General features: G+C 36.0%; 2 protein-coding genes and 1 non-coding gene across 9 annotated transcripts in view; 2 read left to right on the plus strand and 1 right to left on the minus strand.

The window, feature by feature from the left end:
* Positions 1 to 3,402, plus strand: part of LOC125653521 (E3 ubiquitin-protein ligase HUWE1-like) — a 64,761-nt gene extending 61,359 nt beyond the window's left edge. For all 6 annotated transcript variants that reach the window (XM_048883084.2, XM_048883086.2, XM_048883087.2 and 3 more), the window contains 4 exons: positions 423 to 528; positions 689 to 988; positions 1,178 to 1,368; positions 2,929 to 3,402. In XM_048883084.2, coding sequence (XP_048739041.2) covers positions 423 to 528; positions 689 to 988; positions 1,178 to 1,368; positions 2,929 to 3,031 — 700 coding nt within the window. In that variant the 3' untranslated portion in view covers positions 3,032 to 3,402. The remainder of the gene's footprint in view (positions 1 to 422; positions 529 to 688; positions 989 to 1,177; positions 1,369 to 2,928) is intronic.
* A 6,130-nt stretch (positions 3,403 to 9,532) lies between these two features.
* Positions 9,533 to 9,654, minus strand: Trnal-caa (transfer RNA leucine (anticodon CAA)). The gene is made up of 2 exons: positions 9,617 to 9,654; positions 9,533 to 9,578 (listed from the first exon to the last, which is right to left on the minus strand). It is a non-coding gene; the product is annotated as a tRNA-Leu (tRNA).
* A 183-nt stretch (positions 9,655 to 9,837) lies between these two features.
* Positions 9,838 to 13,429, plus strand: part of LOC125654875 (pseudouridylate synthase 7 homolog) — a 28,060-nt gene continuing 24,468 nt past the window's right edge. Inside the window, exons 1-2 of one of the 2 annotated variants that reach the window (XM_048884977.2) lie at positions 9,838 to 9,967; positions 12,789 to 13,141. In XM_048884977.2, coding sequence (XP_048740934.1) covers positions 12,804 to 13,141 — 338 coding nt within the window. In that variant the 5' untranslated portion in view covers positions 9,838 to 9,967; positions 12,789 to 12,803. The remainder of the gene's footprint in view (positions 9,968 to 12,788; positions 13,142 to 13,429) is intronic. The other variant, XM_048884978.2, reaches the window with a different exon arrangement.

Genomic DNA, 13,429 nt, shown 5'->3' on the forward strand with positions numbered 1-13,429 from the left:
TTACTTTGTCTATTTGTATATTTACAATTTACTTAAGAAAGTGTCTTCTCATGTATATAAATTGATATGTTAGTGGTCTTGTGAAAATGAAGTCGGATGAAACATTCCTGATGTTCATTTAGCTGGTTATTTGCTGGTTGTGTGACATCGATGAAAGCTGGATTAAATTTATGGAGGCCCTTATTTGTGGAATGCTGTGGTTTTACAGTTTTGTTAGGACGTAATTTCACGGATAAGGATTCCGTACGAAGAGTTTTCAAATTGTGGGATAAGGCTTCTTAGGAATTCTACAACAATTGGTTCCCCAAGTAACGTTCCTCACAGTGGTGTCTCTGAATATTCTAACAGTAGAGTGATTATTTATGCGGAACTTCTATGTACGTGTATGGGCACGATGAAACAAAGCTCTGTGATATTTACAGGTACACTGACATGGAAAGCGAGGACTACTCCTTTTACCAGGGATTGGTTTTCTTAATTGAAAATAATGTAGCAGATCTTGGATACGATCTCACATTTAGTACAGAGGTAAGTTTGAAATACTAAATGTCGGATCTTTAAACCCTAAATCTTATAAATACTTTCTGCAATACTTCATAATGTTTGATGGATTAATCTAGTTGCCAGTTTTAGTAATGCAATTACAGTGATGTGCACTGATTTATTATATATGTACTTGTTCTGGTAGATTGAAGAATTTGGTGTCACTGAATGTCGAGACTTGAAGCCTGGTGGTCGTAACATTTCTGTCAATGAAGACAACAAGAAGGAGTATGTGAAGTTGGTCTGTCAAATGAAGATGACGGGAGCCATTCGACAGCAGCTGAACGCCTTCATGGAAGGATTCTATGACATCATCCCCAAACGTCTTATTTCCATTTTCAACGAGCAGGAGCTGGAACTTCTGATATCAGGACTACCCACTATTGACATTGATGACTTGAAGGCTAACACTGAATACCACAAATACCAAGCCACTTCTCTGCAGGTTTGCACAGATCTACCAGACTTTTGTGTCAATTTTAAGTGAAGATGAAAATTAAATATTTGTGTTCAGTATATAGCAAAATATTGAAAGCCCTACAGAATGTATTGTAAATATGGATTTTATATTCAGCAGTTGTTGACATAAATGGCAGTTCTGTGCGACTTGTGATTAATTTTGTTTATTTTGTAGGTTCAGTGGTTTTGGCGTGCCCTGCGCTCATTTGATCAAAAGGACCGAGCCCAGTTCCTGCAGTTTGTGACAGGAACCTCCAAGGTACCCTTGCAGGGTTTTGCCTTCCTAGAGGGAATGAATGGTTACCAGAAATTTCAGATACATCGAGATGACAGATCTACTGACAGGCTGCCTGTCGCTCACACCTGGTAAGTAGTTGCATTATTAGGTTACACTGGTGTCCTATTGTGATCTGTAGGCTGCCTGTTGGTCACACCTGGTAAGATAAATTAGTCGCATTATTAGGTCACACTGGTGTCGTATTGTGATCTGTGTTTGTCCAGTGTGGGGTGTTGACATTTTGACTTGTCCTCAGATCTACTTGGCCAATTCTTGTCTGTTTGACATTTAGAAGTTATTGGGGAAGAGTAACAAATTACAATTAGTCATTGACAGGAAACATGTCTACCCATAGCTATTCATGGTCACTGTCGGTTTCATTACATGACGATTTTTAACTATTTGTTGTTTACATCTAAACATCATAACAATTCTGTCGTGATTTTTGTCCATTGTATACCGCCGTAAAATGGCTGAAATATTGCCAAAACGGTGTAAAACCATAACCAATCCATCGTAGAACACTGGTTCACTTGTAAGTTAAAGGGAGAAGTAGTCATTTTTTGTCACCCATTTTCGTTGAAGCACATAATTTGGGGTTTGTAACACCTTGAAGTTGGTACGGTATTTCAAACACTGTTTCAGCTTTTACAGAAAAACTTCACATGAAAAGTGTCTATGACTTTAAAATGACCCCTATTGTTTTGGAGGTCATAAGGTTCAAGGTCACATACTATGAGGACTGATTTCTGGATGATGCCTATAATGCTTTGAACTTTACATGTATTTGAAGCCATGAATTTTCATTCACGTGTAAATCTTTCGTAAAAATGCTGTTAATCTTCTAAAGTATTCTCTAAAGGGACTGGTACACGTTTTTCGAAAGAAATCTTTCTCAATTTTGATGTTAAAAATTGAAAATATAGTTCATTTAATGTTGACAACCAAAATTTGGACCGTCTGAATGCAAGGATGAGAGCAATATTTTAGCTTTGAATCTGTGTTATGTAAACAAAGACTTGAGTCTTTTTACTGTATATAAACAAACAAACCAATGAAATGTTAATTTAGTAATTTAAAGCATCTTCATTTTGAACAATCACAAATTTTAACTTTTAAATGACACATTTTACCTCAAGTATACTTGAGATGTGATATATATATTAAACTTGGACCAATATCCATTTATTTTAAAACTTCGTAAACAATAACACACCTCAATCTTTGTTTTTAAAACAAATAATAAACTCTCTATAATGAACTTCTGTCATGATGAATAACCTTCATTTTTTGTGAAACCTTCTAAACATTATTAGACTGCAGATTTTGATCATTTAAAGTGAAAAACAAAATTTGGAGGAAAATCGTGAATCAGTCCCTTAATAATGTCGTAATGAGCTGTAAAGCACGTTAGTCAGCTGTCCAATGGGCATCTTGTCCTTCAACTTTACTATGAGTCGATAACTTAGCATCTGTAACAACAGAAACAAGTTTAGTTTGAACCTCGGAGGATAATATAGTGTGATTTTGTTGTTGTTTTTTTACTCTTGAAGGATAATATAGTGTGATTTTTTTTAGCCAGGGTTTGATTTATTTTAAAAACTGAAAAGATAATACAATAAATCAATTTCTTGGTTTTTCTTTTTCAGCTTCAATCAGCTAGATTTACCAGCTTATGAAACTTACGACAAACTAAAGAGAATGCTGCTCTTGGCAATCAACGAATGTTCTGAGGGATTTGGTCTGGCATAAAATACATTATTGAGACATGAATCCTTGCTAAAGAATGTAGATGTTTTTGTATTTTAAAAAAAAATCAGTATCAAAACATGCCAGCACCGTTTATGGAGATGTGACATTGTTTTTTGAATATAATTTAATGCTTTATTTTGTTCATTGTGAAAGGGTGCTTGTCAGTCTTTATCTATTACACTGATTTGATTATTAGTCATGCATTTGAATGGTTCAAGACTTGAATGAAGTAAGACAGGTTGAAATTGGTGTATTGCTGTTTAAATGAGTGCAAGATGAGGAAGCGATATTATGTTAATGTAATTTGTTTCAGAAGTGGGCATCCAGGACAGGTTTTGAATAATGTCAAAATATGTTCAGAGAAAAGAAAATTTAAATGTGCACAGAACCTGGAAGAGAACAATTTTAAGAAATTTATGAAAATGTTGTATAGCAAAGGAAATTCCAAAGCCTGATATTTGTAATTGTGGGGAACTTCCTTTTCATTTGTTGTTACATTATTGTAAATAGATATTTTCTTTTTGTTCTTAAAAGTGCTATTTATTAATATGAAGGATGGAAATTTGGTGCATGTTATGTGATTCATTGAAAAGTTGGGTGAAAGGGGTAAAGTGAGGTTATTTCAATTGTTTGTACTGTTTTCACATGTTTTCTGTAAGACACAGTTTGCAATGATGGACTAAATCTCTATATATCTATACCTATGTACGTGTATATCACATTGTTACTTTCTATTGTCCATGATGAATAAAATATCTGCCAGAAATTACTAAAAAAAAAAAAATTTGTTTCTTTTTGCATTCTTTTGCCTAGTAGGAAACTATATTGACACAATTTTAACTCGCATGGACATGCTGTCATATCCTGTATGATGTCAGTGGGATCAGCATTTTTAGGTCACCTGAGTAACTCGGTTACCATTTTACATTTTTAGGTCACCTGAGGAAACTCGGGTGACCTATTGCAATTGGTTGTCGTTGTGTGTTAACAATTGAACATTTTTAACTTCGTCTTAATAACTACCAGTCCAATTCTTTTCAAATTGGTATGAAGCATCATTGGGACAAGGGGAACATAAATTGTAAATTTCAGGACTCCAGCACCCCTGGGGGGTTAGGGGCGGGGCCAAAATTGACCAATTTTCAAAAATCTTCTGAAGAACCACACACATGTAAGAAAAACTAAATGCAAAACACTTAAATAACATCTTTTTTAGTGTGGTTGATACTAAATAGAAAGTAAATATAGATATAAATTTGATGATCCCAGGGGTAGGGGTTTTGGTATGAGGGTGGGACCAAAATGGTCAGTTATTAAATGTGTGAACAATAGACATTTTTAACTTCTTATTGATAACTATCATTCCAATTCTTTTCAAATTTAGTATGAAACATCTTTGGAACAAGGGGAATATAAATTGTAAATCTCATGATCCCGGGGTAGGTGTTCTGACCCCAGGGGGGCCAAACTTGGTATATAATGCTAAATGGAGCAGGTAGTCTTACCAAAATTGTAGATTTAATTTTCTCCAGAGTAAGGGTTCTGACCCCAGGGTGGGGCCAAACTTAGTATATAGTGTGTATGTGAAAGTTTGCTGATACTGTATAAAATCTAAATGCATACTTAGGAATAGCAGAAAAGGATGTACAAAAAAAAAAGGTAAATTTAATAACCCAAGGTTATGACTTTAGGATGAGTCCAAATTAGTCATCTTTTGATGTTTTAATGTTAATACATCTATTATTTGAAGCCTTTCATCAGTGTATGCACTTGAGGGCAGTGAAGTTTCAAGAACACATCTTGTTTATTACTGTTGCTGAACATAAAAAATTTAGCTCAGATATTCAGATCAGGATTTTTTTTCTAGATTTCGTAGCCTATGGAAGTAGTAATACTTTTTCACTGGTATTCAGGTGACCGATAAGGCCTGTGGGCCTCTTGTTAAACTCTTAAAAACTTGCAAGTCCAATTGTTGCCATTTTTGGTGTGAAGCATCTCTAGGATAAGGGGAATATAATTTGTGAGATTTATAGGACCACATGGATGGGGCCAAATATGCTAAGGAAAAGCCGTATCTTTTTAAAAAAAAAATAAAATTCTTTTCTACTCGCACCCACGTGGGAGAAAGCCTAAATGCATAGATATGTACACGAGGCCCTCAACTAACATTGTGAAATTCTTGACCCCTGGGTCAGGGGTTCATGCCTTACGACAGGGCCAATATGCCCATGTGGGTGAACATGTGTTAAATCTTAGAATAACTGCATGGTTATGATGTCCATGATTAATAGTACAAATACTTCGTAAGGAGTCGTATTCTCAATCGGATTATTTCATACTTTTAAATCGGGCCGTAAAACAAATAGATTAAGACTGACACGCTTTTGTATAATACACATAGATCTGTTCATGACAGACATCTAACGCACAGAGTTCGGACCCAACACGGGCTTAGCCCCTGTGATCCAATGGTCGCATCATGTGCCATGGCTGCCTACTTTTATTTTTAAGAAGTGAAGGTAGTTTCTCGTTCTCGAGTAAAGCAAGTAATTACTTTTACAGTTAGAAGGCGAAGAGTTCTTTGTAAGATCACGACGCCAAACTATATAACCATTTATGTTAAATGAAGCTGCACGTGGCTTATATATCAAGCTGACTAATGGTAACAATGAGACTGTAGTTGGGTTTAAAATAAAACATACTTTGTGCAAGTCGCTGTTAAACCAAACTGGCCTAAATTCAGAATGGTATTCAGTGGGCGACCTTTTAATTTTTATACCAACCATTTCCTGAAACCACAAATTATGAAAAATATATTTAGTCAGGCACATCGCATCTTTTTTTAAGGTGGGGGCAGTCAGTAGCCCCATCTTCAAAATTCTGAATCTTGGGGGTTCGGTTTTCTACTACATATTATTCCTCATCCGTTATTTTTCCAAACTTCATTTTCAGAAAGGGGGGGGGGGTCGTTCTTTTCTAAATAGTTTCATTCCATAACTTTCAAGGTTACATTATTCTCATTTCTCATTCATTACTATTTGAAAATGGAGGGGTGGGGGGACTCACTCAATATATCTCTTTATTTGCGTATTAAAAAACCCACAAACAACCAAATAATTACCATTGTCCAAAAAAAAGGGGGGGGGGGGCTTCGTCTTTGACGTCATGGGCATATCGGCTACTTTACATGCAATCCCAATATTTAGAGATGTAGAAAACATGTTCTTCATGCTAAACAAGTATGCTTTGAAATTTTCTAGCATTGTGTACATATATACTCAAATACGATAAACATAAACTGTCTAAATTCACTTTTCTTGTCGGAAAACAAGGTAATTTAAAGACCCAACTTTAAGTTAACGCCCCCAAATTTTACCTGTGTCGCGATCAATGATAAGCCGCTGGTCAATCAAACTTTTAACAATAGAGCTTAGGTTGATTGACGTTTGCAGAGACCGTGGTCTACAGCTACCCGAGAAAGATGTTTTGATAACAACCATGGCTAATGATGACCGGTAGTCTTCAGATCTCGAGGAAAGCCCCAGTATACCTGAGTTTTGATAGCATTGACTCGCACCTAGAATATTTTAATTTCTAACGTCCCCTACACAATGCTTTAAATTTATCATCGTATTTTCTCTCTCCATCTTTATACATGTATTATTAAACAATCAGAAATCAAACAATAATAATAAAAAACAAACCAAACAAACACAAGTTATTCTTTATTGGCGCAGCACATCAACATGTATAATGGTTATATTGCCCATGTGAGAGAGAGAGAGGAAGAGAGGGAGAGAGAGTTATTGAGCTATTTATAATTTATCACGGTTTTATATTTATAGAGAGAGAGAGAGAGAGAAATGTGTAAAACTGTAGCAATAATATAGATGAAATAATATGGCATGGCAATAGTGTTGCATACGTATGACAATAATTACTCATTTAGTCAATGATTGAGAGTAAGGGAGAGAGAGAGAAAGGGGGGGGGGTAGACTAGCTATGTGTCAGCTTTTGTTTGGGATGCCATCGTTACACAAACACTACGTCCACAGAAACCCTAAAGAGAAAGAGAGAGAGAGAAGGGGGGGGGGGTAGACTTCGTGTCAGCTTCTGTTTGGGATACCACCATTACGCAAACACTACAACTACAGAAACCCTACAGACGGCCCATATTGAGGGGTATCTTGATCATTCTTCATTTGGTTGTACATGTACACAGATCTACTTGGATTTATTCATTCTCTCGAAACATGGATATTTTACCTACTACACCCACGACACCGCGAACTCCCAGGACACCAGGAAGTGCCCGGAAACTCCGGGTAATATTATATTTAGGAAATTATTTATATACGATATATAACAATTTAATTAGAAGTTTTAAAAAGCAAAGGTTTAGAAATGGGCTAAACCTGTCATTTGCAATACATAAATATGATCAAGTTTGAAGGTTTACGGGAAATAGAAATGCAGTATGCATGTAGGTAGAAATTTTAATTTTTTTTTTTTTTTTTTTGCACAAATCAAGACACTAAGCATAATTTGTAATAACCTGAGAAATTTCCTGTGTATATCATAAAAATATACACAACAACCGATCTCTTGGCCAGGTAAATTCCAGGTAAATAACATTGACCATGGATAAGCTCCGCCCACATTCAGTGATCCGTGGAGCAACCGTACGGTGTTTTTTTGGGGGGGGGGGGGTGGGGGGGGGTGTCTTTAAGGTCATATGCGACGCTTCTCATTTTCGTGACATTTCAGGTAGTATTCGCTTCTTCTCTTTTTTCTATACAAAACAAAATTTAATTGGGGTATATCACCACGTATGTTTTAGAACTAACATGTATAAGTTGTAGCAAACCAAAAAAGAATGAAATAAAAAAAATATATAAATGGACATAGCAGCTAGAGAAAGGGAGTTTTAAAAAATCTATGCCTGTTGATCAATCGGAGACCCAACCCGGGACCCTTGCATAGCTAGTTCGTTTTTGTTGGTTTTTCCCATCTTTTAGTTCGGTTTTCTAATCATTTTAAAAGCTAGTTTTGGCCAATACAAAGCATAGTAATATTACCACAATATAAAATCTAAATCCATTTCAGAAATCACACTAGAACTGTGCATATCGAGATTAGAAAAAAAAGAAGGCAGAAATGTCTTGTATGATCTTAAGAAAGAAAGAATCCCCACCCCCGGGAGGGGCTGCATGGCTACGTCAATGAACAAATTAATTTGAAGCTGTGAGTTTTCGGGTTGCATGGGGCTTTGGTGAATATTAGAAGGTAAGGTTTGACACAAATATAGTGGGGAAAGTATAAGAATTTTTTTGAGATACCAATGCAAGTGCAATCGTGACATTCAAGTTATGTAAGAATTTCAACCTGTTCTGTGGAGAAATATTGTAAGAAGGGGATGGGCAAGTGTTATAATATTTGGATGTTATGTCAATTTTTCTGTTTGTAAATCCGACTTGAAATAAATTTGATCTTATCCAAGTGTAAAATCTTTCAAGACATGTGCATTTCACATTTATGTTCTTCTTTAAGAATGTGTAATATATACATGTACAAGTGTATATATGTTTATGTACAAGTGTATATATGTTTATGTACAAGTGTATATATGTTTATGTACAAGTGTATATATGTTTATGTACAAGTGTATATATGTTTATGTACAAGTGTATATATGTTTATGTACAAGTGTATATATGTTTATGTACAAGTGTATATATGTTTATGTACAAGTGTATATATGTTTATGTACAAGTGTATATATGTTTATGTACAAGTGTATATATGTTTATGTACAAGTGTATATATGTTTATGTACAAGTGTATATGTTTATGTGTATTATATATATATATATATATATATATATATATATATATATATTGTTATACTAAGGAATCTTACTGAGTACAGGGGTGTGATTTTTCCTCTCTTTAGAGGAAATCCTCTGATTGGCTCAACTTTTGAAAAAATGAAGCATCTGGGTTTGATCTATATAGTGGCAGAAAATGATATTTTTCCAGGGAGGGCGAGGTGTTTTCCTCCCCTTTTCACCATTTTCCCTCTGATTTCTTAGGAATTCAGTCACATCCCTGTGAGTACCAGAGTAAATTTCAGTGCATTGACGACCATCATTAACTCGCCCTCATTCTTTGTGGATTCAACCCATCGGACGAATATAAGTTGTCCTAATTCGCCCCTTGAAAAAACATATTGATTAGCAAGCCACAACAGTAAAAATGTAATTTCCAGTGTATATTCGTTTGTAGATCTAGTGCTAGCCTTCTCCCCTCCCCCCTTTTTTGCCGGCATGTATATTTTACAAAGCCCTATAAAACTTGTCCGTTTGTACTGAGGAAGGGCAGGTGTTCCCGAAATTGGAGAATATAATACTGAGCGCGTCGTTGGTCATTTCAATGCTTTATTTTTGTCAATATTATTTACTATGTGCTTTTAAAATATAAAAAAAAAAAGAAAAAAATATTTGTCAGAAGTGGGATTCGAACCCACGCCCACATTCGTGGACCAGAACACTCGCACTCTCTTGATGAGAATGAAGAATTATCGTTCTTGAGTCTGGCGCCTTAGACCGCTCGGCCATCCTGACAACTGACAACTAAGTGACTTAATTTCAAAGTGTTTCATTGATAATTTTTGAAAGATGTGTATATGGCTCAATATTCTCTGAATTGATTTTCTTCAATATTCTAAACCACACACAGGTTTTTTGGGGGGTCCAATTTCTTTTATCATACGCGTGTTTACTAAACAGGAAGTGAACCAGCACGCTATAGTAAATCTGGTTCCCGTTCAGCGTTTGTGCCAACTGGAGCAACAGGGTGCATGCAGAGTGCTATAATAGTAGATCTAGAACTGCAAGCTAATAGTGCTTAAAGTCGAAGTCGTCAGTTTTATCCGAGGTAAATTTTACCTATAAATCAGATTGACTTTGTTAATATAAAGGTATTATTGATGCATCGTTATTGCGTCCGTACAAAGTTAAGCTATGCGGCATGTGCATGCCGCTATAACGCACTAACGGGTTGGGAACACTTCCCCTATAGCGAGATATTCTCGCTAAAACGCGATTATCCCTCTCTAGCGAGAATAAATATATCCCGTACAACAGAGAAAAACACCCGCGGAGTACATCTTTTTGTCATTCATGTGAAAAGAAGAAAAAGTGCTAAAATGTCTGATACTTCTGCAAATATATGAATCAAAACAAAAACACTCACGATGTGTATTAAATTTCAGACTGCTCCCCTCTTACGCAGCAACTTTGATGTGCAATTTCATGACTATGTTGTCAATTTCATATAAACAATTCGCATCATGTTGAGTGCGTGTCGCACTTATTCAGCGTTGCACGGGATTTGCCATTATTTTCAATAAAGACGCCAAAACACCTGTTTATGGTAATGTTTATTTCTCGCTAAAGAGGGATAATCGCGTTTTAGCGAGAATATCTCGCTATAGGGGAAGTGTTCCCAACCTGACTAACATCCTAAGTAAAGATTCTAGCCTCAGCATTCATGGTATATATGCTGACTATGCTACCTTTAGAGTAAATGCATATACATGTATATGCGCGGATCCACCCCCCTCGGGAAATGGGTCCCACCTTTTGCAATTGTTGTTGTTGTTGGGGGGGGGGGGGGGGGGGGGTCTACAGCTGAATGTATTGTCGACTGATCAGTTTCGGTGACCTTAGTGATAAACCGTGATTTTTTCATCAATCATTTACATTAAATGAATAAACAATGCACCTACCTTTAAAGTAATTAAATTCGTTTACTTTCATCCCAAAAGTCCAAATTCATTGGCTGAATATATTTTGGTAACAATAAACATATGCCACTTTGTGGTCCTAAAACGGTGATGTCACCTATTTCGGTGACCATTGTTAATATAGGTTTGCCAAAAGTTTGTAACTGTTAAAACGCATATATAGGAGAAATGTGCAACTAAACGTCAATGAATAAAATAACATAGTGTAGAATTCTAGACTTTTGGTATACTTTATATTAATTTGAAGGTTTGCTTGAAAAAGTAATAAGTAAATGGGCTTATTTTTGGGGTGCCCGTGTTGATTTTTTGCATACTCTCCTTCTAGTAGTTCATTTTCGGAAAAAAATTGAAGACGTACTCTATATATGTTTGCAAACACTACTACGAAATTGATGATGCAATCTACACCCGGAAACGACAACGCGCACACGTAAACAAAAGGTCACCGATTCTGGTCAGTCACCGAAATAGGGCAGTCGACGATACTTGCTTGCACCGCAGAAAGGACATGAATATAGAAAAAAATCTATGTTAAACTGAGCGTAGGAGATGGGGGATGGGACCCTCAAACTATCCTCACCCCCTATAAAGCACAGAATACTTTTGATATTTTTAATTCTGAGTCCAAAATAAACAAACATGGGATGATTACAACAATCAAGAGAAGAGATGCCAATCAACAGCATATACATACACATCAATAACAATAGCTGACGAGGCATGTACACATCAATAACAATAGCTGACGAGGCATGTACACATCAATAACAATAACTGACGAGGCATGAACACATCAATAACAATAGCTGACGAGGCATGTACACATCAATAACAATAGCTGACGAGGCATGTACACATCAATAACAATAACTGATGAGGCATGAACACATCAATAACAATAGCTGACGAGGCATGTACACATCAATAACAATAGCTGACGAGGCATGTACACATCAATAACAATAGCTGACGAGGCATGTACACATCAATAACAATAGCTGACGAGGCATGTACACATCAATAACAATAGATGACGAGGCATGTACACATCAATAACAATAGCTGACGAGACATATTCAAGCACACATAATTCTGTTACAATACGTCATATAGGTATCTAAATCTTAATCAAAACTATATATATACAAATACATCAGTTGTGCAACATTTTGACCCCCTCCTCAATTCGGATGTGATTTTATATTAATTTCACCAAAACAAACATATTCTCCGACTCCATTAAGCTCAGGAATGACAATCCGATGACGGACATACTTCAATGATAAACAATAATTCCCTCCAAGGCCTGACCACCATGCAGTGACATCACAAAATTACTTCTCCAAATCACAAAGGAATAACTTTCGGTGCTCCGCTTGCAAAATAAAGTAATTAAAATCACTATTCTATTAAACAACATTGTATCAATGCTGTTATATTCAATTGTAAAGTAGGCATACATTACCAAACAAACATTTTCATAACTTTCTTTCTCCATTTATAAAATAGCCTGACATTTGCAAATGCATATGTTGCTAAACAACAGTGCTCTTCATCTAGTAGTTTTTATTTTACAAAGTTAAAAAAACTGGAGACCAACACCCTGAGGTTAAAATTTTGAGGATTCTCACTAGATACCACGTGGTATTCAACAGGGTCTGCATCCAAGTAAAAACTAGAAGGTAAAAAACAGATCACCAACACATCATGAGAATGCGATTTTAAATTTATTTGGTTATTTTTATTAACAAATGAATTTGAAATTTCATTCTCATGATGTGTTGGTGATCTGTTTTTTATCTTCTATGGCAGATTTTGTAAAAATTGACAAGGCTGGTCAGTGGTGAGGGTCAGACATTGGCTTATGAAATCATGAGATCCTTAACAGGAAAACACATAGTGTCACATTGCAATCAGCAGATTATTATGAATATTTTATTTTGTGACTAGCAGTTGAGAGACATAATGCCCCGCAGAGGGAGAGGACGGGGTAGGGGACATTGGAGAGGGAGAGGAAGGGGGCGAGGAAAACCAACTTACCCCCCTCATGGAGGCCCTGGTGAAGAGTCTGTTGAAACATCCTCATATACTCCTGAAGGTGAAGAAGAGAACAGTCACATTCCGGGAATTCTGGATGGGTCCTTACCGACAGGGAAGCAGCCAGAGGCAATGGAAGTCAATGAGAAGGAGGGAGACCCAGATGAACACGGCGAAGTAGAGGAGGGGTTCCTGAAAGAGGCGGATGTCGGGATCACGGAGTATATCAGTTCCTTGCCAGGGTTTAATGCCATCATTAAACAGAGGTTTGTGTTGTGTATATTTGAATGTGAAAAATGTTAATAAAATTTTATAGTATGTTTGGACCATTAAGAGATGTGTAAAATTTAATCTTGATGAAAAGGTTGTAGTTTTGAATTATTGCAATTTATGATTTTCAGACAATTTAGAAGATTTAAAGATTATTTAAAAAGAGATCATAAAAAAAATACTGTAGTTCTGATATTAAAAATGGTCTGTAAAAGAAGGAGGAAATAGAACACAGTTTATATTGCCTGTGTTCAGATAGGAGCCGGGTTAGAGAACACTCTGTA

This window comes from Ostrea edulis, chromosome 7 (genome assembly GCF_947568905.1).
Source record: "Ostrea edulis chromosome 7, xbOstEdul1.1, whole genome shotgun sequence".
NCBI lineage: Eukaryota > Metazoa > Mollusca > Bivalvia > Ostreida > Ostreidae > Ostrea > Ostrea edulis.